Source organism: Varroa jacobsoni, unplaced genomic scaffold (genome assembly GCF_002532875.2).
Source record: "Varroa jacobsoni isolate VJ856 unplaced genomic scaffold, vjacob_1.0 scaffold_437, whole genome shotgun sequence".
NCBI classification, from domain to species: Eukaryota; Metazoa; Arthropoda; class Arachnida; order Mesostigmata; family Varroidae; genus Varroa; species Varroa jacobsoni.
In genome coordinates this window covers 29,698-56,944 of record NW_019213339.1, presented here as the reverse complement: position 1 = coordinate 56,944, position 27,247 = coordinate 29,698, and the positions used below count along the sequence as shown (strand labels likewise).

Below are 27,247 nucleotides of genomic sequence, written 5' to 3'. Positions count from 1 at the left end.
GGTATTAAACAAACGATAATAATCTAACATGTTTAAATGTACAGTCGGTATTACTATATACAAGAGTACAATACTACATTCGGAGTTCCGTCCAATGTTCCCTTATGATACACCAAAGCATTCGCGGTAGGGAAGAAATATCATTACCGGGACGATTCGAGTCCGCGCAAACTGCCAGCCCCTGCATCCATATACATCAGAGTTTCATATAGATGACAACAATAAGGTTCGCCAATGCGACGTAGGCAGATCCTTAAAAACAATCAGTTCGTTGCTGTTTCCAGCGCGTTGATCAAATTTTCAAAAAAGCCGTTGCCATAAATCGTCTAGATCTTAGTTGTTCTTCAATGCTAAATCATGACCCCTCGTGATCCCATGTACCTTTAGAGCACGTTGATACGTAGGCTACAGAGGCACCAGACGAAAGATTCTACCGTGAAATGACGAGACTATAACAACTCTGACTGGCAATGGAGAAATGAACGAATAAAGTAGAGATCGGGTCTCAAACGGGTCAACAGTGTCGCATTACAAACTCGTACGACCCAGACGACGCAAGGAAGACATGAAGTGGCACACTTTGCCAAATAAATCTCCTTTCGCCTCTTTCCTCTCAAAAGACTTTGTAGCTTTGATATAAATGGTACAAATTATCTATAATGAGCTTCTCAATAAAATATAACAAATGGTCCTTGTATAAAATACCCAGCGAGAACCCGGAACGCATTCGTCGTTCTGTGGCCGAAAAATTTCAAAGGATACACTACATATCATATTAAACTAATCGGATAAGTAACTTGACCCAAAAGTAAACAAGTTAAAAAAAAAAGTACACATGAATATGTGTACTTTTTTTTATCGTTTATTTAAGTTATCGTATTATTATCGTTAAGTATTATTTAAGTTATCGGTATGCACGCTAAAAGAAATTCGTTTATTCAGGTATTCGGCACGTTGGTGTTTAGCTCGAGCATGTTTTTTGTGAGTTTATGGACTATTGCCAAGCTGTCATTCTCACATAACAACTAAATGAGTTGGCGCTACGAAATTTATTTTACAGAGAGAGAGAGAGAGAAGCACTGATACTTAGCCCTAAAGTAATGGTAACGTACGAGCACGTTACTGCACCGAACGTGTTGTTTGGGAATCGAGAAGTGCACGAGAAGGTAGTCTTTACTTCGGTAAGTATTCTACTATAGTTAATCTAGGTTTAGTGCCGAATCTTTAATACAGGTGGTGCTCGCAACGCTTCTCTTAGCAGCTGTATCTGCGGTATGGTAGAAGTTCAAGGTATCTGGATCGCCCGCAGCCGCGACGGCAGCTGCATTGCATGAACAGTGTGTGTCTAGACAAATAACTACGTTCCTCTTCAAGTCGACTACTTATTTGTTTCGCTCAGCCACGAATCTTTACTTCCTGGCTCTCATACCTTTGCTGTTCTTAGTCGACAATTAGATTTTCAATTGTATTGCTGCCCACTATTACCGCCACACCTTCTTAGCATCGCTTCCTCTGATTCCCTGCCGACGTCATCGTCGTTGCACGTAGTCCGTCACTGCAGTTTCAACAGCGCCAGCGAGATATCGAGCCAGCGAGCAAAAATTAATCTGATACGAGCCCAAAAAGACGACGATGACAACAACGAAGTGACATCATAAGGGTTCAAAAGGTTCGGATGGTTATCGGCGCTACCTGCTACGCGGCTGCTATGGCCACCTTTTAAAGAAAAGTTTCTTATTTGGCATTTTTCCCTAATAACGATCGGGGTAGCAGGAGAGAACGACAACTCAAGAGATAGAGAAAAAGCACGACAACGATGCAAGAATATAAGCCGTAGCAGTGATGCACGTGATTGGCTGGTATCCTTCGACTTAGCGTATGCACGATAAGAATGCTACAGGTATTACTACTCTTGCTTCAGGCCCTCGGCTCGCCAATGGTAACGCCGAAGCATTAGTGCTCATAGCGAACTTATTTGTTACTTGTGCTAATGGATGATTGCATATAACTTGAGCCCGGCAGTATATTCCACGTCAACTAGCGCCGACTCACAGAACTGGTTATTTCTTCGAACCCCGCATTTTGATGCACACAACCCCATAAAGGGCTAAGGCTGTCGTCATTTACATCGAAGTTAAATAAAGTAGTCACCTAAGAAGTTCAATAGAGCTCTATTTCCTATTTTGTTCTGTTTTTTTTATTCTAATCATGTTGATGATAACTTATGGAATCGATTTGATCCCGCCGCCTTGTTTTTCTGCTTCGGCTGTACGATTAAGGCCAATTTTTCTGTAAGACGCAAAAAAAACAAACATTTGCTACCGTCACTACTGTAATCAGTGAGTTCCTTAAAAATGTCATTCATAGCCGCAGCGAGGTTGCAGACCCCTGAGACACACTCCGACAGAATACGCCGCTGGAAAGCACAGTCATCTAGCGGATATAGTAGCGAGTCAAACAAATCCTTTTATTTTATACGCATTGTCTGAGTACAACTGTTACCATGTAGAAGGACCAAATAAGCAGCGCCAAGTATAATCATTTAATAAATAAGTATAAAACAATGCACGGGATAAGATACGACGTGCGTCTAAATATGCGCAGTGGAATAACAAAATAACAGCAAAAAACATGTGAAGTCGGGTACCGGGTGAACAGTGCTCTGACGCCCAAACGAAAGAATTGCTAATGCTTACAAGCCGATAGCGGTGTGGCTACTAAAAAACAACAATGAAACGCAAACTATGCGTTCTCATAAAGAATACGATAGAGGCCAAATCGGGACGCGGAAATTGTGTGCGATGTTATACGTTAATATCAACTAACGCAATTCAATGCAAGCCTGCGTAAGTGCAGGGAGACTACTAAACTATGCTAATTCTCTGCTATAGAAGAAGGCCAGTCGTTTATCATTCGCAATTTGAGATGATCAGGAAAATTTCGTATAGGGACAGCCAGTCGAGACAAGTCCCGTTGTTTGTTTCTCCGTGAGTCGCCGCCATAAACTTTTGTAGACTTGACCTGAAATCAAGTCGGCGTGACACGCCATTATTGAATTTGCCGGCGCCCAAAAAGAACGATGCAAGAGGGGTCACTGATGTTTCGCTGGAAGCGAGAAGAACATACGGGAAACGAGACGCAAAAGTGAATGGGGCAAAATCAATATTCTCAATTTGAGATTCGCCCCCTTCTCACTCACTCACTCCAGGCATCATTTTTATGTTCGATTGCTTTCGCGTATGTTGCCACTGATTTACACAGGCAAGCAAACAACAAACGGTATCAAACAAGAGACGTATGAAGGGCTCCGCCAATTCACGACCCTTGGACCCTTCGGCTGTCTATGTAATCGAAGCTTTCGGATCGAAGTATATCCGAGCGGGTATACAAATACATAGATGCTGATTGCAGTTGCGAATCCGACTCCATTTAGCACTCAAGTCGTCAGTACGTGAGTGACCGAAGAAAGTGAGACTGATTGCGAGTTTTTTTTAAGTCGTTGTACGTCAGGAATCTCCTTCTCTAATCATTAATTTCAGGTAGTAGTGTGTTAATGTTATGAATATGCTCTACCTATCATTTCGGCTGGTACTTCTGCGATGGCCGTTTTTGCTATCATCACTTTTATCGGCGATCGGCATCAGCGTCGTCATCGTCAGTAGCAGGAACAGCCCCAGTGTTGCCAACCGACTGCTATTAGCTGTGCCAGTTCTATCGGCCGTTATCTGTCTGACTGAGTCGCATGCTGTTACGCCGCTTTCGCTGTAAATGGCAAATCAACCAGTGAAGTAAGTAGGTAGCTCCCACTGAGACTGAGATGTCTGCTCCTGTTTACATTCCCCCACCTTGCGCACTCCTTATCCAAACATTGTCAGAATTAACTGAATATACCAAGAGCATTGCTACCAGTGCGCTAGCAGATTGCTCACGAACTAGGGAGAAGTCGACTAGACGGCCAACAACCGGTAACGGCCCTCTACCCACTCATGTCGTTGGTAGGTACCACACGGCGCGAGCTCTATGCACTCTGCCGTCACAACGACGGACCCCACCTGCAGTAATATTCGCGTCGTAGTCTGGCACCGCTATACCGAGACCGGAAGTCATAAGGTTAAGTTTCTCCTGTCGACCTGCCTTTGCCTGGCCCCCAGAACTCTCCATGAGGATACCGTGTTGCGAAGATCCAAGGCTGTACCGGCAACAGAAGATCCCGAACGTAGTCCGCTCTGTATGTGATGCGCGTTGTAGATATGTATGTATTATTTATTAGGCGGGTTCGTTTACATCGTCGGTCAATCCAATCTGCCCGGTTAATAGACTATGTGAACTCTCCATGTGCGTGAGTGCGAGCGCATCTGCGTGATAATATATCTTGGCCACCGCCGCCACTGGCCCCTTTGACGTGTTATGCATTCGTTCATACGCTGGCGACTAAGTGGTGCCACTATCGGTGGATGCGGATCTATGTGGCTGAAAATTTCTATGAGGGTACCTACCTTTTCCTTTTCAGATAATCACAAAGCTGTCAGGACGCTTACCCTAAGTAACCGACAACTGGTGATAGCGCTGCTGTCGACAATGATAACGGCATTAAGAACAAAAACAACAACAGCAGCAGCGGCTTTTGCATATAGCTAGGTAACACAACAGTAGAAGGAACGCTCCTTGCAATGGGATGTATTGACATTTGAACCTATACGAGTCACAAAATAGCAGAATTACCACATGTAGGAACTATTATGTAGTCTGAGGCGTAAATGCCAACCTACGGAACAGGCCTACAACGTTCCGCCATGAATCGTACATATGTATGTATAGGTAGTATACCCTTGATTTCACTTCATTCAACAGTATTGTCATGTACATCATTGCGAGTCTCGTATAGATTCGATGAATAGCGTGATTATTTAAGCTGCAGCCAGCACGCGTCGCTGGGCCCGGTGGTGTCTACCTAAGCAAAAGTTTTTTCATAGAAACTTATCGTTGGATGTAACGGATTGGAATAGTTAGCCGGCTGGATATATATATGGTCACCATTTGCTAAATTGTCACTTGTATAATATAAGAAAGGTAACTAAGTGAGCTTGTATGCGATCGGTGACTCTCATCGGCTAGAAATAACGCGCATTTCCAGCAAAAAATGTTTGGCTTGTTTAACAGTAACGCGTCAATGTCAGTCCGATCTATTACTGAGGTGCTCTATATTGACTCACGGAAACGATAAAACACTGAAGACAGGGGCAATTCACTTGGGCGAGACACTATAATTTACTTCAATATGCGCGCTCGCGGAATGTTTCAGACCACATAAACACACATACAGAGACGAAAGGACAAAGATTCATTCAACAACTAACACATACTCATATATACACAAGCCACTACATAGATAGTAGTTCAGTAAATGGAAATATTAACAGTGCATTTCGGCATGACGGATTGCCGAAGGACAGACAATTACGAAGTACCTAATGGTCAATATGTATCAGAGTTCTGATTAGGCGACCGACCCGTGGGCCTCTCCTACGTAAGTTAAGATTACAATCGGCAAACAGAGTTAGCCCATATTATAGCTGCTGAATTATAGCCAGATATTATGGCTGCCGAAAAGCTTACACGGGCTGGATTGCTTGTTTGGTTTTGTCATTCGAACGAACAAGCCAGCTCATAGCGGCAAAATTTAAAAATATAATCTTATCAATCAGCTACTTCTATGTAAATTATACAAAATTGTATTTAAAATCAACACACAAGGATTGTAGATTACTAAATCCTTGTTGTTTGGTCCGCGTCTTGTGGTGTGAACCACGTAGCGAGTGCCAGAAAGGAGTACTGTTTATTTATCAGAAAGGACGTCGGCTTTACAGAGAATGGCTTCGTTGGCTAGGGCACTACCTTGTTTGGCCGATGCGACGGTTCTGAATGGTGCGCGGTGTGTTTTTTTTAGTCGGCCTGTTCTGAGCGACTGAGAAGACAAGCCCTGGCTGCAGTTCTCCTGCAGCCGTGCGACGTTCTCTGTTCGGTAGCAATATTTCCAAAACAACTAACTTATGAAGAAGACGAGTCGATAACTCTCTCCTCGTCCGGTTTTCCATCAATGTCGTTTAGTCTGATCTATTCTGCCTGGATGGGCCACAGGACGGGTAGGTCCTATGTCGCAGACAGCCTCGACTTAACGATGCAGCTACTGTACGTCTCTTTCGTAAGTTCCAATCTCTCGTTTCGGCCAGTGTCGGTCTATACATCGATATCACACACAACTCTTTTTCAGGTAATCGCCATCGCTCGAAACAGCCAAATTCATTCGGTATTGTCATTGGTCGACCTCCCCTTTGGTCAAGAGAAACATTTTGAACTGTCAGATTTAATCAATGTGCATGTTCGTGCACGCATGTAATTCGGCGTTAGGAAAAAGGCACTACGACATTGGGCATGTAAGTGGCTCATTTTTCTGCCCTGTTTTCCGTTGACGTGCTGTCAATATCTCGTTGAGCGGAGCTTTTGAAAAGTAATTTACTCGCTTTGTAGCCTTTTATGAATACTATACGCAGCCTCTGTAAAGGACAAATAAATCGGCAGTAGCAGTAACGTGACAGTCAAGGAAACATCCAATGACAACCTGACTATAGTTAGTTTCTAAAGGTGGACTTAACATAGAAGAGGGGAGATCGCGTGTCTCGTCGATATAGTCAGACCTCACTATATACCTATAATATCTGAATCAATAAAAGCCAAATAAAAATCTTTACTTGTTATACTTCAGAAGTTGTGTAGTAAATCAAATAGCTATAACCGCAGCGTGTTATGAAGTCGCCAGCTATTTCAGCTCGTATCTAGTTACTATACGTTACTTACATAGAACTCATATATATATGTATGTGTTTGTTTTTAAGAGCTAGTATTATTAATCACGCATTCATTGATTGACCAGGTATCCGTAATATAAATTTACTTAACAAACAGGCTGGTGCTTTCTATACTTTTCTTATTAGCTATTTTATCAATTTTTACAAGGATTCTGCCCTTAAAACTTAAGAATATTCTTTCTAGTTTAATCTTTTCCATTTCAGTGAAAACAATAGTAACTGCTCGAGCAGTGTATATCCATTATCCCGCTTTACCTGCAGCCCAGATATAATCGTACTATATTTATTAGTATAATGACATTGTCATTCAAAATACAAAGTGGCTGTCGAATGCGACATAATATTACTGCGGCTGACCGGCAGGCGCCTTTTGGTCCCGTAGAGACATCCGTTTGCAGAACGAGGTCCTTAGCCACAGAATTTCAGACCTTAACACCGTCGACAAAAAGTCACTACCTATTAAGGCTACAAAATTACTACAGATTAATAAATGTGCTTAATTTTCAGGTGTTCCGCATACGTAGGTGCGGAACAATCCAATCTCAAAGACCACCCACCGAACACCGAGTAGCAAAAGAAAATCTCGAGCGATTCGCTAATGTATATTACGAGAGACATGATCGTACGGATCGCTCGCTGGGTCGTTTTACTTAGGCCGTAAGCCAGGGTGGTTGTGAACGAAGCGCGCGAAGCCATTAGCAGCACATTGAGTATGCAAACACTACTTTTATTATTGAAAGAAAAACATTTGAAAAATTCCCAATTAAAGATTAATTAATGATAATATTACAAATACAATGTTAAATGTTGTGAGAAAATTCAAAGCAAGTCTAACGTTCATGTACATACGTTAGGCGTCAGGTAAACATTTCACAGTAGTTCAAAACCAACCCCCCGATATATATACATATTTTTTTTTTATAACTGTTGGGTTTCAGTTTATTTAGAATCTAAAGCTGGTAGAGAACTGTCTTATTGGTGAGCGCATCATCGTTTGTAGTTTTGCAGGAAAACTTTTAGACTACTCCAATAAAAGGCAGGCTATAACATAGCAAAATTTGTAATACGACCGTCTTTGCGACAAGGTATAGATAATGTTTGGTTACGACAACACATTACGTGAATTTTATGTAGTGTACATGACAATAGTCAGCTGTGTGCTATTTTCAATAAAAAAAACCTATTACACCGGTCTGATCTTGCACTTGTGGAGCAGTTAGTCTGTGAATGGCCTTACTCAAAGGTTCAACGAGATAAAGAGTCCGTAAACAACAACGCACCCGCAAACTCATCTTCTGAACGTCGAACTCGTCGACCACCAGTTGCAAAGAATGCCCCGGCCAGGGCATCAGCATTCGCAATAACAACGAAAACAGCAATAGCCACATCCGGCCAGTTCCATTCCGTCTCCCCTTCTTTGGCACGTCCCCCTTGCTTTTCCGTTGTATCACATCTGAGTTGACGTTCCTGCTGGATAGAAACAGCATCCATCTTCTGATTTCTCCAAGTTCACACATAACTCCAATACAGACATAGCAGTTTCGCTACCATACAGGTTACCTTTTCAGTCTCAATTCGCCTCTAGCTCACTCTCCAACCTAGCACTCCACCGGCATCGTCCGTGCTAGCGGTGGCAACTAGAAAGCAGTGAACATCCTATACGTTCCATGCTATATGCTCTCAAACGAGTGAGCTTTTCACGCGACGTCTCACCGCCCCCCGCCCCCGCGTAAACTTCGATGTCTATAAGCGCCCCGCGCCTCTGTCTGTCTGTCTGTACCGTCCAGCTATGTGCAGTACCTGCATTCGCTGGCAATAACTATCGCCTTCGCTGTTACACTGCATTGTCAGTCAGTGAGTAGGTGTCTGCGAAACTTTGCTACCCCCGTCAAAGTCAGCCGATATACTCAAGCTTCGGCGAGCGGTTTACTTTGAGGCGTTTCCTAGCTAACGACGATAAGGCGGGCTGACCTGCCGGCCTAGCGACTGATGCAGCCAACCAGCATCAAGCGTCGTTAAACCTGGTTTTTCTTTTCGGGAAGGACAACGTAGTGAACGAAGCGGCCTTTACGTTCCTCGCGTCTGCGGCAGTCCCAACTGCCTCAGTACCTACTCAAGGAGTGGTGGCACTAGCGCGGTGCCACCACTCCTGTTCGAGGTCAAAATGAAAATGGCTACTATTTGTGCTCCTTATTTTGCTGGTGTCAGCACTGCTGATGCCGGCGCAATTGTTGCTGGTGCTGCTACAGCCTCCGCTGGTCCGCCGCTATTCTGGTCGTTGTTCTGTTTTGTGGATCTGTCCTCTTGAAATCTGTTCTTTCCTATGCAAAACAATGGAAGAGACAAGACGTTGCACAACGTTTCCGAGCCACCGCGGCGACGATGATGAAAACGCTGATAGTCGACGTTCAACAATGCCAAAATCGAGGGAAAGGAACAAGGAGTAATTTCATGCCAAAGTCGACCACTGCTAACACAGCTACTTTTGCCATGCCCGCCTTATAAAGTTTCTTACACGCACATGGTCACTTACGCAGAGCGGACACAATAGCGGGGACGGACAATTCGAAACTATCCCTCCTTTGACGCGTTTACTTCACACAAGAAAAAATTCAGCAGAACATGACGCAACAGTAACGATCTTAATAGGAGATGGAAAAGTGGACAGCGGACGGCGATGTTCGTGGGGCACCGATTGCGTGAATCCTAGAAACGCAAGCATCTGGAGTAGCGTTGCCACCGGTGGTAAGCAACAACAGGAAGGACAACGGCGTGCTGTTGGCAAGAGTTAAAATCAAGAAAGGATGTCTCCTACACTGCCACGCAAAAGTCAAAGACGCCGTGTGAGAAGGGGAACTTAATGCTTTTCGGTTTGGCCCCACCTCATCTTTGGTAAATACTTTTATTTTCAATGATCGTTTATTGGTTGAACGTGCTAGACCAAGGTAGGCAGGCGAGCATTGACCTTTGAGCTTCTTTTTTACCATTTTCGCGAACGCAGGATTTTTTTACGCTTCTAGTATGTCGTTTATATTTCGCTCGATTTAATATAATCGTGGTGAATGAGTCATCTCGCGATTGTCGGAGCGCTTCGTTTAGACGGGGTAAAAGATGACTTGCCGACATCTTGTCCTCAGGGGATCATTTAAGGATCCCATGTCGTTACCGAAAAATATCTGATGAAAAGATCTGACAATCTCGCCGCCTTTTCATCGTCTCTGAGCCTCTTCCTGGTCCCATCTCTATATCCCTGACTTGACTGTCTGCCCGACTATTATGGAAACGAACGTATGTTGAAACTCCTACTTTAGCTGCGCACAATCACGCGATGAGTGAGTTACGGCAAAAGTTAGGTCACCATCGATATCGCTTAGACAAGACCAATTTCCACATACATCCAACGCCTCAGGCTTTACGGATTTTCTACGGGATTGCTGGACGGCCGCATAGTGGGGCGATACTTTCATAAGAACGTCATGATCGACTCTTCGCCGATCCTCTGGGGGGTCTTTATGCACGATCTATCTATTTCCCGCGCAAGTTGGAGACCAACACAAATCGGTCGAGTGTATTAAAACGTCTGGACGAAAATTACACATATACACACACAAACATCTATATACAAATATATGTATACCTGCCAACATCGTTGGATTCTTGAGTCTGGAAAAAAATTTCCTAGAAAAATGTTTCGACAAATGCTGCATACCATTGCACTTAATGAAGCAATAACGTTCATTTTACGCTCTGTTCTGACACCGTAAGTACACTTCACTATCGTTTGTAGGTTTATTTAAGGAAACGGTGTTTTATCTAGGGGATTTGATGCATGTATAAAGAGTTCGCTCAGATTAGGCGAATGTTATGAAAACAGTTATAAAGTTAGAACTATTGTTTGCCGTTTGGGTTAGTCTTCGAGCATCATTTTGCCTCGTGCCTCGTGCTCCTTTTGTGTCAATTTTATTTATTCTTTCTCAGAATTTTAACATCGAAATTGTTCATATCCGAGTAGACGAGCCTGTATAATATGTCAGTTGGAAAAAACAACCATCCACAACGTATATATCTTTTAACGCTAGGCTTTCTCCCTTGTATTTGAGCGAATACGAAATTTGCAAAACAAGGTATGGTTTCATAAATGCGTAATTGTTGGCCTGCTGTAGCAATTCCGTGCGTGTATACAGAACGGCCTAATCCGGCAACGAAATAATGTTCGTCCTCAACATTAATCATTTGACCTACCTCTTCGAGTAGCCGAATATCGTTGTCCGCTTCGGCGCTAAGCGAGATGCACTCTGGCATTGTGTTTCCAAACGTCCAGTTGGCATCGCGCTGACACACGGCTTCTGGATCCCCTCGGAGGTCGTAGCCTGGAGCGCACTCGAGCTTGGCCTGTGACCCGATAAAGAAACTATCCGTGAGAGTGATCGTACCGAACGGAAACGCTTCCTCGTCAATGGTTGGGCACGTTTTACGAACAACGACGTAATCTACTCGAAACGACGCGTCCTTCATAAATTCAGCTTCGGCTTTCGTCAGGTGGAAATTGATCCGGAGTTTCGTATCTCGGGTGCGGTAATGGAGACCGGAGCCGTTCTGGACTGTAATGCGACGTTCGCCGTCGTAAAAAGTCAAGCCCCGATTTCTTCGCGCGGTACGGACCAAATCCTCTGGCTGTACTTTCACTGAGAATTCGATATATTTAGCAGTAGGATTGATCTCGTTACCATCAATATTCCAATTACAATAATAATTTTCGGCCGAAATCGGAAGCTCAAGGACGCCCGAATCGTTCCGATCTTGAATCTTGGGGCAGTTGGTTTGTCGGTGGCATGTTGGCAATGGCGAGTTCCACGAGACAGATCCGTTTCGTAATCGAACGCACTCCAGCGTACGGTTTCCCACTAAAACAAAGTCTCGACTATTGAGGCATTCTAATTCCGCGATCTGCAATAGTAAGATAAGCGCAAAAATAACACCCTTTATCATATATATATATATATATACACACGCCCACACACACATATGTATATAAAAGTATAATATGATGCATTTCCTATACACCTAAGTCTAACGAGAGCTACTACGAAGAGAAAATGATTATTTTCGTAACGCATGCTATTTCCAGAATAATGTCATAGTTTCAACAAACAAACAATAGAGAGAGAGAGAGAGAGAGAGAGAGAGAGAGAGAGAGAGAGAGAGAGAGAGAGAAAAATTACATTGTAATAGCACAGACTCAACCGCAACTGTATTTAATATCAGAGACTTTTTCCACTACGGGATAGACGAATCTCTAATTTAGCAAGCAGATTTTCATACTGCTATTATCGTTATGATTATCTTTGTCGTCATCATCATTATAATAAAGGCTTGTGATTTCAACATAACAAACGGAACAATCTGCGGCTAGACTACGCCATTCCCACTTCATTTGCCTTCTATTTACACACAACTAACATTCTCCTTTACAAATTAACTTTTAAACTTTCCACAGGGCTTCAATAGATACACACGGACGTAAGGACACAGAGCTAACGAGATACGCCTGGATACACTTCGCAGAAACTTCAAGAGAAATTAATCCAATAAGACACTTCAGGACGTAGTCTTTTGTGCGCATTGGAAAACAAAGACTACTACAATGACGTATAATGCTAATGTAACAGTGCCTAACATAGCGTAAGTCTTTCTCTGTACTTTGCTGTATTTGCTTAATTGAATGGATCATTTGCGCAGAGTCGTTGCACCGCAGTTCTCACTTGTTCTATAGTACCGTTCGTCTTTGCTCGTAAAAAAGCAAATAAACGCAGGCAAAAATTGATTGTAGCGCTCAGAAGAACTGCCCTTGGGGCGAAACCACCGAAGAGATCATGTACACAATATTGTAATTTTAAAGTTATCATTATTGGCATTGCGGAAAGAGTATGTGCCGAGGGCTGTAAAAAAGACTGTGGAAAAGCAAGCAAAGCCATCAGAAAACCGTCAACCAAACAGTAAATATGAGCCAGAGGCATAGATAGGATTGGCGCTGTGGTCCAATTTTTCTAATTTTGATAAATTTAGGAAGAAATCGAAATTCAGCAGTGCGCTGTCGTCCACAAAAGAGTATCATAATACGAACGTTGATACAAGCCAGCAGTAAGAACTACAACTAGGTTATAATATTTGTTCTTGCGTGCTTTTCCGTATCGTTACGTAGGCTGACCATTAGGAAGGCAATGTTGTCTTAGAAATTTCCGTCTGTGTGATATTGTCACGATCATCGTCGTCGTCGTCGTCGTCGCATCGGTTGCCTCTGATTTTTTTGTTACGGCCTCGAGGGCTACTTTTAAAAGTTTACCAATTGTCTGTTTGTGGGCAGATTGCTGTTGAGTAAAGGCGCTGCAGAAAGTGCCGAAGAGCAGACGCGCGAACAGCTCGCAAATGCCGTCTACAATAATTAGGGAGACAATGGCACTGGCATCTTGCTACACTAGAGATAACGGTGTTCACTGGTGCTAATTATCACTAATCTAAAAGCGTTTCTGCCGTTGAACAATGAATCGGTTATATACAATTTACGTATGTATTTGCGCAGGAATTGCCTTCGGCCTAAAAGTGACTGGATTTATAAAGTATTTATTTGCTCTATTGAGACATATCTTGGACCTAACGGTGACGTACAGTCTCTTTAAACTGACTGAACTAGCCTAGGGGAGCCGTAGAACAAGTGTATGTACGGAATCACATGCGATGTTCCATTAAGCCTGTGTGTATATATGAAAAAAAAAAGTACGCTGTCATGTTCATATAGTACTTGACCAAATCATTTGACTAATGTTTTTTTTTCTGCTTTGTTAATAAAACAGTGTCAAGTTGTCATAATAACATTGAGAACAGAGCAAACCCCGTATCTTTCTGGGTATTCGCACATAGAATTCAAAGGATCATATTTGCATACACAAATGAGCTCGAATGTGGTTCTGCTAAAGACTGGGTAAATGTTCGTAGGTAGATAATAGCTAGGCATCCAATACGAAACAGAGAAGAATAACACCGTTTAAAAAAATGGGTGAATGACTTCTTAGAGATCAAGTGATTGCATTCGTTAACTAATGCCGCGGAGAAGGTATTCGACAAAAAGACGGATGATTCTGACGGTGGCTAGCAACTTGAAGCGCCATACAGAGCTAGTGTTAAAGAGTTTACTCCTATGAACACCTATGAAGTCTGCTATAATATTCTGTAATTGCTTAACAACTTCACTGAAGAAGAAGTTCACTGAAAAGAAACCATTAACTTAGTAAACAATCTTTGTGATTGGTGACTCCAACAGGCAACGCATACGAATAAACATTGTTTATCAAATTACGACAGAGACATGAAACCCACAACAATCGAAAACACCTCACCACCCATCGTCTACTATAACATATGAATATAAGTCTTATAACACACGGTCGGGCATCAATGATATTCAAATAGGAGTTAACAAATACCCTTCCCTATTTAGGCAATATTCTTACTTCGATGGCTAGATCGATCTTCGGCCTACTTCATCCTGGTATAACGAACTATCTTGAGGGGAAAAACAAAATGGGTCATGTTGTATTGATCTGTCCCACATGGCCCGCTTGCCTCTGTCTAAAAGAGCCAACAGATGTGGGTTAAAAACCTTTTCTTTTTCTGACGAAGCCCTCATGCCTGTCCAGCGATGCTGACTAAATATTGAAGGAATCAACTGAGCCTATTGAACCTATTTTACTGTTTTTACGACTGAACAGAATCAGGATCGGTTGCCGGAAGAGACAGAGTACGAGCACAATAGGCCATTGATTTACAATGTGCAATCACTGTTAACGGAATACTGCCCGAGCGACAGATACATAACTGTGGTTACTATTGTGGAATAGAAAATAAACGCACAAAGAAGGTTATTAAGAAGGGTTTTAATAATAAATAGGATTATTTATAGATATTATTCGACATCGCTCATCTTCGTACTAATCTTCCATATCAAGATGAGAGACCGAAACAGTTATATCCATGAGTTTGAATTATAACGCTGATTGGCATCGGTAATGCGGCGTTAGCCATAGTTTATGTCATGGAAAATGTTTCATAGAACTTGCTAAACAGTTAGGATTGTATTATCTTATACATAACACTAAAAACATATTAGACGCTTAGAGAACGCAGTGGGATCTCCAAATTGGCCAAATGTCTTTATAAAGTGTGACAAAATGGCACCAAGTAGATTTAGAAATGACTGTGTTTGTTTTTGATTGGCGAGCCCATACTCTACCGGCCGCTAATCCCGATTAGGAGTTCCAAGTCAATAATGAAGTTTTGTACTTGAGTACTGACTCACCGAGTATTGTCGCTGTCTCACGGCTAAACGGCCTTCTAGTAGGACAGCCGTCGCAGTTACTAGCATGTTCTATGAGCCTTTAAAAAAAAGCTCATACCGCTAATGGGGCCTTTTCGAAATCCTAAGGTCATCTTGTTCCTGTTCAGTAGTCAGTCAGCGCGTTTTACTCTTTTTTGCCACCCTACGAAGTAGTTCATTTTTTTAAATCAAAATTGTATTACAGCAATGACATGAATTAATTTATCGTATATTTTAGAACACGACCGTTAGTAACGTCCTCGGCCGTCGTCGTTGAACCGATTTCATTTATCAGGATCTTATTAGAGCACTATCCATTCGATGGCGTATAGTACAATGCTACTTTGTGTCATATATCCAGTCGTATTATATACGCCGATGATGTCTTTATGATAGATTTGAACGTGTAAGGTTGGCGTGGGCGAAGCGCGACAAAGGCGAACACATTGTCTCGACACGCCTACAAAGCGTCCGCGGCCTTCCTTTCTCGTTCGTTGTGAATGACAAGCAACGTGGTCGCAAGCATCACGCATCCTCTGTCATTGGATCGAGTGCATTACATCCTTCCATCGCCGCTTGTGCAGCTCCACCTAAACCGTGTAAACTTGGACACCTACACCTTGTACAGACACTCTCACCTTCCTCTTGTAGGGCTATCCGCGTAAGGCGTACAGCCAGGCGACTTGGGTAGATGTACATATGTATATATACGCATCATATATTGTTTCAGCTCGTATTTGCGTCATTTTCGTGGCAGCGGTCTCACGTTTTCACCGCAGAAAACTGACAGCCCGCAACAATGAGAAATCCGAGCCACCTTGCCAGCAGTCAATCAGCGGAAAACAGCCAATGGTCTTGTCAACAAAAGTGTTACCCATTATTACAAGTTGCCCAGATATATGCTCGTACGGAAATATATAGACACACACGTACGTGTAAATATTTCCTTTGTTGATATTGCCATAACTACAAGCCCGCCACTGCCTGCACTTTCAGCACGGACACTGCTCCAGTTGCTCATCTCAGTACAGAAGTAGTAGTAATCGTGCTACCATCCTGTAACTAGCAGTAGCCATTTGGACTTCAGGGGGCAGTACATCCATCAATGCATCACATTTTTGCCCACTTTTGTTGCCTTGGCCACTTAATGTATGTAGCAGTAGTAGTAGTAGTAGTAACACAAAGTGGCACGCGGTAACTCAAGCTCTGAAGCGACCTCGCGTGGCGGTGTTCAACGGTTGCTTAAATGTGCCCTACAACCGGAAAACGTGTACATATATACACTCGTAAATACGAAGGAAGTGAGAAGGATATAGAGTGGCGGATTGGTGCGAGGGCGCGGGTTGGAGGGAAATCAAAGGATATTCCTAATGAAAAAAGGTATTTGGAGTGCAATCGCAGTCGGGTTACTTTGAGCTCCTGGGGAATCTTATTGCCCACAGGTTCAGAGCTTAGGATGGTGAGATGCAAGGTACGATTTGTCGGCTAGCTCGGCCCCTTCTTGCTTGGACGCTCTCGAACCACGCTCTCGCAGCCAGCGAGTAGTGGTCATCAGATAGTGGTGGAGCTTCACGTGCATTAACCAATGGAGGAACGACCAGCGCCGTACAGAAAGGGGTCGAAAGCTTTACAGAAAGGCGTTTACTCCCACGATGATGCCCAGAAACCGCTGGCTGTACAAAGAGAACGCAGTAGCGGTTGGGACTAGAGACGGCGTTGTAAGTCGTCAATGTTATCGGTGGCACTTGCTTTCTCGTAGACAGAGAGATGCAGAAAGGGAAAGAGCGTGGAGGAAGGTGGAAGTAAAAACACGAAGCAAAAAACGAGCGGACAACCAAGCGCAGGGGTATGTCTACAATTATCGATCGATGTCAACTACTTCTGCAGCTAGAAGCGCACGCGGTAGTAACGGTTGTAGTAGTGGAATTCGTGCTACTTGTATCAATGTTGCTGCGATGGCTGTTTGAGCTGATGGGACGGTCATGCTGCGCTTCTAACCGTCATAGCCGGGCTCTCTGTTTCCCTCCTCTCGCTTCCCTCCTGCAGTCCACCCCTTTGGGGTCTTGTCGAAACGAGTCGGAGACAAAAATGAGCAGCACGAAGCGAAAGCAGCAGCGGCGCTGGATCAACTCGTTCTCGTTTTTCCCCAGGTCCAAATTGAGCCTTGTCGTTCCGCCACGCACTCTCCTTACTCCTCTTGCCTTCGCTTCCAACTCAGCTTGTCGCTCGGCTTGACGATGTGCATGTCCTATCTTGTCCTAGTCTCTGCTTTGTCCTCGCTAACTCGTTGCTATATGAAGACATCACAGACACTTCGAATTCTATGACGATTCTATCTAACTTTGTGAAAGTCGGACAAGGTTGATATATTGATACATATCAAAATAAAACGTCCCGAGGTCGGCTGGAGCAAGCATAATAACTCATGGAAAGTGTCGATGTTCCAGATGAGCTTTGGCCATGTGTGTTGTAACTTATGCATAGCGGGAAGGTGATACAGCAGTAAAGGGGCGACGGGAAATGGCAACGCAATCGAAAGTTAACGCAGACGCATTCGGCGGACGATGGATAGCTTCAATTCAATTGCGACGAATTAGTTGGTTGGAATAGCGGTGAAGATTGCATACGACGAGTATACTCTAATTTTAACGCGTCAGCAAATTTCAATTTGGTTAATTGTTGTTCTGTTATCACGCGTATTAGAAAAAGTAAACTAGACGCAAACGATGGCTATAAGAAATAAGACCAATAACACCGTAATTCTATAGATGTGACATATAAAATATACGACATGTTTCACTCGTATTTGTATCCTGACAAACTTCTCGGCCTCACATGTATGGTAATTACTAGTTAACATCTAAAAATCTTTTTGGAGGAGCCAAGTTCGTACCACAATCGTGGCGTGAAGTGCTAGACAGCACTAAAGAGGGCTAGGTGACGTCCCACGAAATCTAAGCCTATAAACGTTAGCTGATGCGTGCAATAGTTCTAGAAAAGTGCTATATCTACATTTTAAGAATAAAACAAGGTAATTCAAAATGCGCCAACTAGGTAAGCAACTAGACCAGCTCTGGCTTTTTCGAATTACTCACATTACTGACATTACCCTATTAAAATCGGCGAAACGCCGCGTTTTTTGCCATTTCTGCTGTGGTTAATCGTATCAAGACAGAGAACAAGTTTGTTCATGGTCTAGATTGTGGATGAGTCCTTTTTTTCGTGAATAGAATTGTACCATAAACATTGTTGAGCATGACCTCATTTGAGGGTTCCTTTTAAATAAAGATATTACGGAGAAAATCACTCCGCCATTACCCAAAATCAAATTCAGCTCAACGAAAATAACATTATCTCTTCGTGGCACTCTTTCGGTTGTTTTGATTGGCTCTACGCCTCGAACCGCTTATCATCATAACTGAGTTCGCCTGAGTTCTAATCGGTATGAAAATAGCGAGAAATAAGTAAACCGCAACCGCGGCTTTATAAAACGTCGTCCTCGTTATCGGCACACATTAGTTGTATTCACAGAATTGTATCTTTCCAAAAGACCGTAGAGCTAAATTATAACCAACTACAAATAAACATGGCCGGCATGGTAATCTGTAATTATCTGACCGCGATAAAACCACGTACGGCTCTTCGCTGTATATACTATCTTGTTTGATGTCGCTCACGGAATCCTGTGGTTTCTTCATATCGCCTCCTTGTAACGCACAAACGACAAAGGCCACAGCAACTCGTGCAGGTGTGTGCTGACTTCTTGGACTTTTCTTTAAAATTCAACAAAGCCATAAGGTAAATTTGTTCCTACTCTTTATCAATTGAGAAACTTCGGCAGCCAATTAAATACCGATATAATAATGTTTCGTGCTATTTGTTCGTTTTCATGAGCCTATACAACCTTGCTACAACTCTACAACGTTGTTGTGTTAGTAATCAGATTCAACGTCTGATTCAAGAGCGCTTTTTGAAGCTGAATACTAACCGCCTATCAAAGTTATACCCACAACACTTGTTGGCATACCATTGGACGATTACGAGTGTGCCACACCACTCCGTTTCCTTCTCGCCACTCCGTTTCTTCACTTCTTCGAACTCCATGGCCATAGCAAACAACATTTTCGAATCGACAAAGAGATATTATCAATGGGTGGGTGCTCGCACACCCAGTCGGACGTGACGATGCGGCAGAAGAAGAGGGATGCAGGCGTGCACGAGACGCACATCGATACTGGCGTAGAACAAAGAAGACCTCTCCAAAGGCTTAGGGGAAGCGGGTTTTAATCCCAGACAGGCATCGTGCTTGCTTACGAGGGATATCGCAGGCCGGCATGCGAGCTTCAGCCGGGCTCGCCTGAGCCAGCACGTCGGTGTAGTAGCCGTAAAAATAAGGAATCGACTTCGCATTCCTGTCCTACCAATAAACGAGCAAGCAACTCGAATAGGCTGAAGAAGATCTTTGCACTTCAGAACTGATTAACCCAGGAAAAGTTTAGAGACCTAGATATTGGGAAACCCAGGTAGTGGGAGTGGTTGATAACATCGTTCAACCCCCAATCTGGAGGTTTGGTGGCTAAGAATGAGGTTTCGTATAGACTTCTTGCTGCTTACTATTCTTTCGCAGATTGGCTTCCAACTATTTATTTGCCGTGTACCTTTACCCTCTCCGCTTAGCTCGTTTTCTTCGACAAACATAATCTTCTAATTCTTCTCTTTCTACCTGCTTTCAACCTGACCGAGCGACAAAAGTCTAACAGTTAGCGTTGTCGTCTTCCGTTGCTAGATTACTGTTAGCGATTTTGTTTTAAAGTAACATGGGCGAACCAGAACTCCTTAGAGGAGAGAATCAACCTTTACCTTGGGAAAGCAAACAAACGACGACGCGGACCAGACTCCCACTCCAGTCCCACACTTCGCTTTCGTAGCGAACCACGCTATCGAAGCTATCGATGGGGATACCTGACAACCGACAATATAGAAGAGGACAACATGCCAATTCGAGGTCGGTCTGGTAGCGAAATCACGGTAGAAGTACATTACATGCCAAACTCGCGACCCGCTTCTCACAGGTGAACTCTTTTCTACGAGGTAAACCTCATAGTAGGAGCTCGTGGTGAATGACACCGCGACTACCCCAATGTTGCACCCTTCGAGTCGATGCACAGCTTCTATAGAAGTTGGGCCGTTTACATTAAAGCCCCGACAGCATTGGACCCCGCACTCCATATGCACTCGTTCATAGCCAATATAAGGCACGAAAGCAAAAATAAAGTAGTCGCTGCCCTGAATCCCTATTTCGCCTCATTCTAGCTGAATGTCCGTGGTGGTCTATTAAAGAGTGAGGACCGAGCCAGGGTTGGAGAGTAAAACAATTTCGTCGGCAGATCTCCCGGCTTGCAAGTGCAAACACTGCATATGCATTTCGGAATTCTACTGCTGCAGCTCGTGCTGTTAATTCTTCAGTTGCCCTTGTAGGTCACCGTCCTCCCATATATTCCTCCGACTGGCTTCGACCGCCTCTTGCTTGCACACTCATTCCATCGGTTTATTAGCACCCCGCAGTGCAAACAAAACAGAAGAATGGACAGCCCCAACGATATATTACCACTACATGAGCGAGAGAGAAATTGGAGGTAGGACCTTCAGCGGTGGGGGGCGGGTAATGGGAGGATGAAGGAACGGTTGCCCCGCACAGCAAGGGTATTACAGAAAGATTATGAAAATAGCGACGCGATCTAGCGTACGACGCATACACAGAAGAGAAACCTAGGCTAACTGTCCACCCAGGGAGGGACTCAGACAGCCAGCCAGCAACAACATGGAAGGGCATCGATAGGAGCATAGCACTGGGCCGCGAAGAGAAGCTAAAGGAAAAGATGAATGGGAAACAGGCCAGCCACCGAACGGATAAAACGACAGCAGCAGTAACGACTGCTCCAACTTACGCCAGCATCGTAAGCAGCGGTCCAAAATAGAGTTCATTCACAACGACCCGTCGTACGAGTAGAACCTTCGTTTGTATGCACCTGCGTATATGAGCTGCATATCATATTGCACTTGTTCTTCGCTCCGCAATGACCAGACGCAAAGATGATTGATCCCGGTCGATTGCCTGAGGACGAAAGAAAAACAATATTGGGCCAATCAAACGATGCTGTTCTTTTTAGTGTAAAAAAAGGCGTTCCATATGTCAATCCCGGCGCAAGACAAATAAGTATCTAATCATTTGCCCCTGATCTATCTGATACATTTGACCCCGATTTTGGGAGAAAACGATTTTAGTTGTTACAACACGATTGCATCGGTGTACTGAAAAAAAATCAGCTGTCAGGTTGGGATTCGAATGTGCTCGAAGAGGACAGCCTCGAAATTTCGAACAAGAGAGTATGAGAGTGAATTCTATGATTTGTAAGTTTGGTAAGTTCAGATGGGTTAGCAGGTTCAACGATGTCAACGAGCATCTTCACCAAACTTAAGCCGGTTCAGCGGTTCTTCCTCAGCCAGCTGCACTGCTCGCTGAGCTACGGCTAGCATGTGTCAGAAGTCAATTGGACGTACCAAAGCTCTTCTTTCTTTATGTATGCTTCCAAGCAACGTGATTAACGCTATAGTAGAAGCAAATTCGTTTTTATTTCATATAAACATAATGTTATGAAAAAGGGAATGGACAGCCGTGTATCAATCGCGTCTGGAAACCGGCGAACGTTATGATGACGAAAACGTACTGGCGGCAATCATCGTACATGCATGATCTATTGCGGTGCTTCATGACTATTGTTGAATGATGTTGGTAGCTACCTGTAAAGAGACTTTTCCAGAAAGGATTGCTGCAAAGGCTGCGACCATGTCACAACAACGTCACTCGTGCGATAATAGCCGATTATCTAAGGTGCGCCAAAATGCAATTTTAGGACACACTAACGGGAATTAACAATAGAGTTTCAATCAACAAAACCGCTTGTATGAAATGAGTATTTTCCTGCTAGACACAAAAGACCATTCTATTATTCAGCACTGAGATGGCTGGATGGTGTTTGTCTATGAGTAGTCGATCGTGCAGCCACAGTCGTTTCGAAGTATTCTACATCTTACTTCATGCACCGAAAACACAATCGTATCGCACAGGCAAACGATACAGTAAATAGATGAAACAATGGCTTTCGTTGATTGTACCGCGCACTCGAAGCTAACCAGTTGTATATGACGACCTTTCGCAACACCTAAATTTACTTTAATTCACTTAACAACATAGGAAAAGCCCACTTTTGCATGATCAGCGCAGACGTGGGCGCACTCTGTGTTAAAGCAGCTCGGCTTGCGTTTATACTGAATGCAATCGTCGTTGGCGGACTATTCAACAGTATTTTTAATTATACTGTAACTTAAGGTTATTAACTAGCGACTCTACTCTGTACATTAAATCTCCTCGAATCTTATCCGTTAAGTATCACCACAAGGGGGTCATTAAAGAGGGTACCCACGGCGTAACTGGGCCCACTTCGATCCGTTGCCAAAACCCGCGAAGAACAAAGCCATTTTATGGATTATCAGGCTCCATGTGAAGTACTAGAATGCCATATTACTTTTTCCATTGATTGTTTGTTATCAGATCTATTATTGCATCAGTAAGATATGGACCCACAATGCCGGTGTCGCTTATGGGCGAAGAGACGTGCAAGACGTGTCGTTTGTTATAATGGCTGGAGCCACTACCGCTAGCCGCGTCCTGTTGTTATGGTTACGGCCACCGCCACTACTATGCAAGTATTGTTTCATGCGTGAGAGTCGGTAGATACCGCTCAAAGACGCTTACAATCGCTGCCATTACCGTACCAAGTGACGGCGAGTAACACAAGACCCAAAATAGCTGGCAAGCTTTGAGCAGTATTTTATAAACGAATATGCGGCAAAAACGTCCGAAAAAATTACATATATATATATATATAATACATTTGTATATATATTAGCTTTGTCCACTTATTGAGAAAGAATAATGGTAAGGAAGTCAAGTGTGCAGTTATCATGTACATTTCGAAGGTCTCATGGCCATTAATACAACTTAAAGCCATAAGAAGAAAAGTAATGCTATAATTGCTAAGATTCGACCAACGTACATTAAAACAAATTATATGACGGTAATCAAAGATATATAGGAACTAAAAGTGTCTAGGAAAACATAGAATTGAATTGCGGCGATAAAATAAATCAAGGTAAAGTATAAATAATATGTTTAGTAGTTTATAAAGTTGAATATCTAACAGGAGATCATTTCGGACGCGTGATGAATTGCATAAGCAGAACGACCTAGGCACTTTTTAACGTTAACCAACCACACTCGAATAGAATTTGAATGTTTTTCTAAATAGATTGGTAAATTAGAAGCTCTCATAAGCGACCAAAATCAAAAGATCAGCCAATAAAATAAAAAAGAAGAACAGGTACAGTATATAAATGATTGCCCTCGACCTGGACACAGCAGACGGTAGGTCAACAAAAAAAAAAGATACACAGCTATACCGGAGAAAGACTCTTGGTAATCCTGGGGATACATAAAGCCTTTACTGCGGGCTTTTGCCCTGATTCTGGTGTCCTTTGGCGCTCTACGGTTGAGCTTACTACCTAACTAAACTGGCTATCTATCCATTACTTTAGGGCAGTTAGCTAAATCAAGACAGATCTTGAGCAATGTTTTCGAGGAGTTTACGTAAAGGAAGATGGATTATCTTGCCCGTTCATGACAACATGCCCAAATGTCATTAATAGCTTCGCAGACTTTTCAGCCAATTTGACTGCAGTGGCAGGAGCCACATTTTGCCGTGCCTTGTTTCAACAGGACCCGCGCTCACTTGAAGTGACTGGCGTCCATGATGAGACCGTTCCCATCTCGCATTGGATAGGGCCACCTCTGTTAGCTATTGTTGGCAAAATTTAGCTAACGAGAACCCCTCTGTTCCCTTTACCTATCTCAGGACGCTGACAAGCCTTTGCGGACCGCACAGTTCCTTCTCTTTTATTTTAATGAACATCTGTATGTATCATGGTGCTTCGCTTATGTTATTACGAAGTCGATTAAATTAAATGAAGCCACTCAGCTATAATCGGCGTGAAATAGAATAGTAGGTATATGAACATTAACTAACAATTAGGCTTGCTTATGGTACTTTTTTGCTGATTTCATCGGACAGTAATCCATGGTGTGCTGAGTAAGTTTAACAACGCTTCGATCGGCTCCACTGTCAGAGCTCCCGTGCAGTTGTACGCCTGCATGTATTAACATGCAAAACTATTGTACCAGTTAGCTTTTGGCACTCTCTGCTGTCTAGTCAGTACGTACGTACGTACGTACAGCAGCGGCAACGGTGCCAAGAATGTAAACGCACATGACGTTGCCCGCTCTATCTGGGGAGCAAAGTGCAACTACTTCCCGCCACAGAGATGTGTACCGAAGTCATCTATTGTTTAACCGAGGCCAGCTAAGCCTTATGAAAGTACGAACGCGTGAAATAGATGAAATCTCGTGAAAAATTGTTGTGCGTCACCATACCGTAATACGCGGGGCAAGGTAAATTTGAGAAAGGTAATACATGAGTGAGTAACGTGGCAATTAATCAATCTTGTACATGCACATAGGCTAACTATTATATACAATTTAATATAATTTTGAATGTATGCACACATATATAACTTAGATTACATTTTTACAGTGGCTATTTGTTATTACCTAATAAATATCTTATTCATTTTTACTTAAAAATGAATCCGTAGTCTTTATCAAAAAGATCCAGATGACATCTTCTATTTTCATACCCCCCGTCTTCCTGGCACTATCATCCGTGTAGCGGTATTCAATTTTAGTATATCTCTGAGACCGCTGGCCTGCGGTTTGTTGTTTGACTTTTCTACTGTGACAATTTGCAGCTGCAACAGGAACAGGAGGCTTTTGCGACGCAACGAACTGACGCTAGCAGCCCTGTTACGAAACAAATAACGGACAATACAAAACAGTATGGCGCAATCAAAAAGATAGGCCGCCCGCCAGCTACGGATATGGCGGGTTTTCCTGTATTTTTATTGACTTATTTACCTAAACCCAAGAAGTAGTGCAAGCAAGTTAGCGGTGCACATGCCGATCCAGTGAAAGTGGCTGCTTATACATAACTTCTCCAGCTAACGGATCATTTGCTTTGTCGGCAACGGCAGCACGAAAAACGACTGCTTCTGTCCAACCTTAGCAAGTTCATTGTCCACTCAACCGGCACTACATTTTGTTCAGTAGAGTTTTCGCCTTCTATATAAAGGATTAGCTAGCGAAGCGTACTCCTATAGTAGCCTGCTTCCCCCCTCACCCACACATATAATCATAAAAAGGACCCTGATAGAGAACCAGTTCAGATAGAGAAACCGAGTGGAAGAATCGAAAGATACCAAATGTCCATATAGCGGGCAACATAAAGTGTACGAGGGAGTACCCACATGGGGGGGGGGGGTTAATTAGGGGGGCAACCCCCTAATTAAAAAAAAATACACATGTAAGTTTATTGGGGGAAGGTTAAAAACGAAGAAGAGGAAGAAGAAGCAATCGCGCTAGGGAAACGACACAGATACGACAGAGATGAGGGGCGGAAAATGCCTCACATAAATCCTCGTTCGAGGATTTCAGGTTGTTCACGATGTTTCTATTCGAGGATCGCGAAACAGGAGAATTGCATACTTAATGAGAGTAGCTTTTTGCTGCTGTTGAGAAATTTTACTATAATTAAGATAAGGATAGGAAGCAACACTGTTGACTCACGATGAGAATGGACCTTGCTTCTCTTTCTTAATCGAATAACGTATATTTAATTATTTCATAAATATATATAGTATACGGGCAAACAAGCCGTTAGTCGGTACTAATCTGCAGTAATTAAAAAAAAAATTGCATTGATAAGTTAAGTTCCATTTCACGTCGTAAGTTGACAACGTAACTTTGACTTGTTATGTCGGTCTGGCAAAATACGTACTAGACATCGCGCCCGCGGCATGTCTACAGCGGAACGCCATTGCTTTGGCGCTTCTACAACACCGCTACTGAACCGTCGACCCTCTACGCAGAAACGCACAGAATCAATATATCGGTATGCACTGTTTTCCAGCAACTTGTGCGAACTCGTGCAGGGAGCTACGAAGACCGGCAATAATAATAAGTAGAGACAAGAACAGTTATCAGTAAAAGCAAAGGCTCACGTATCATTCAATGGTCCCACCTACATTGTCGGGAACGCGTTGGTGGCACGTAGAATGATCAGTGCGATCTCTGACCTCTGGTCATCGGGTATGAGCCGAGACTGATTAAGTGATCGTGCCTTACAATTAGAAGAGTGGCGTACCGGCATCACCAGAGGCGTACTAATGTCACAACGCCCGAATAGCTTTTTCATAGCTGAGCACAGATACGAGTATGATAACTATTAGATTCGTCCACTCGCATTGCACAGCATGAACAACGGACATTCTTATCGTAAACCACATTACGAACTCTACGAAGACGAGCAGCACTTACTTTTTGTAGTTGAACTTTAACTGAACTTATTCTGTAACGCTAAATCCAACGCCGAGCGAATCTCTAAAAATGCTTTACCTACAATGCTAACCTCTCAACGAGCCATGTAAACGTCGCGGACTCGGTATCTATGATTTATTACCGTGATCGGTTGTTTTACATTTCGATAATCGAAATCAGAATGAACTTTAGCCATCTAAGAGCTTTAACGATTGTTGAAACCAATCATTCGATTGGTAGCAGCTTTGCCTGCTGGTTGCGCCCACAGTTAATCAGAATGATACCGACCCTAACTACTAATCCGCCTCAGGGATAAAAGGAGCGAAACATAACACGTACGACACCAGAACAACGCGTAGCTAACGGCATAATCTTACAGCATATCTGATCATATAACATACATTGCATGGAAGTAATACGATAATCTTATCGTATTACTTCCATGCAATGTATGTTATATGCAAC

The 27,247-nt window shown here is 43.2% G+C and overlaps 1 protein-coding gene across 1 annotated transcript in view; it reads right to left on the bottom strand.

The window, feature by feature from the left end:
- LOC111260412 (uncharacterized) overlaps positions 1-27,247 on the bottom strand; it is an 84,033-nt gene that overhangs the window by 53,972 nt on the left and 2,814 nt on the right. Inside the window, exon 2 of the mRNA XM_022833156.2 lies at positions 11,109-11,813. Coding sequence (XP_022688891.1) covers positions 11,109-11,813 — 705 coding nt within the window. The remainder of the gene's footprint in view (positions 1-11,108; positions 11,814-27,247) is intronic.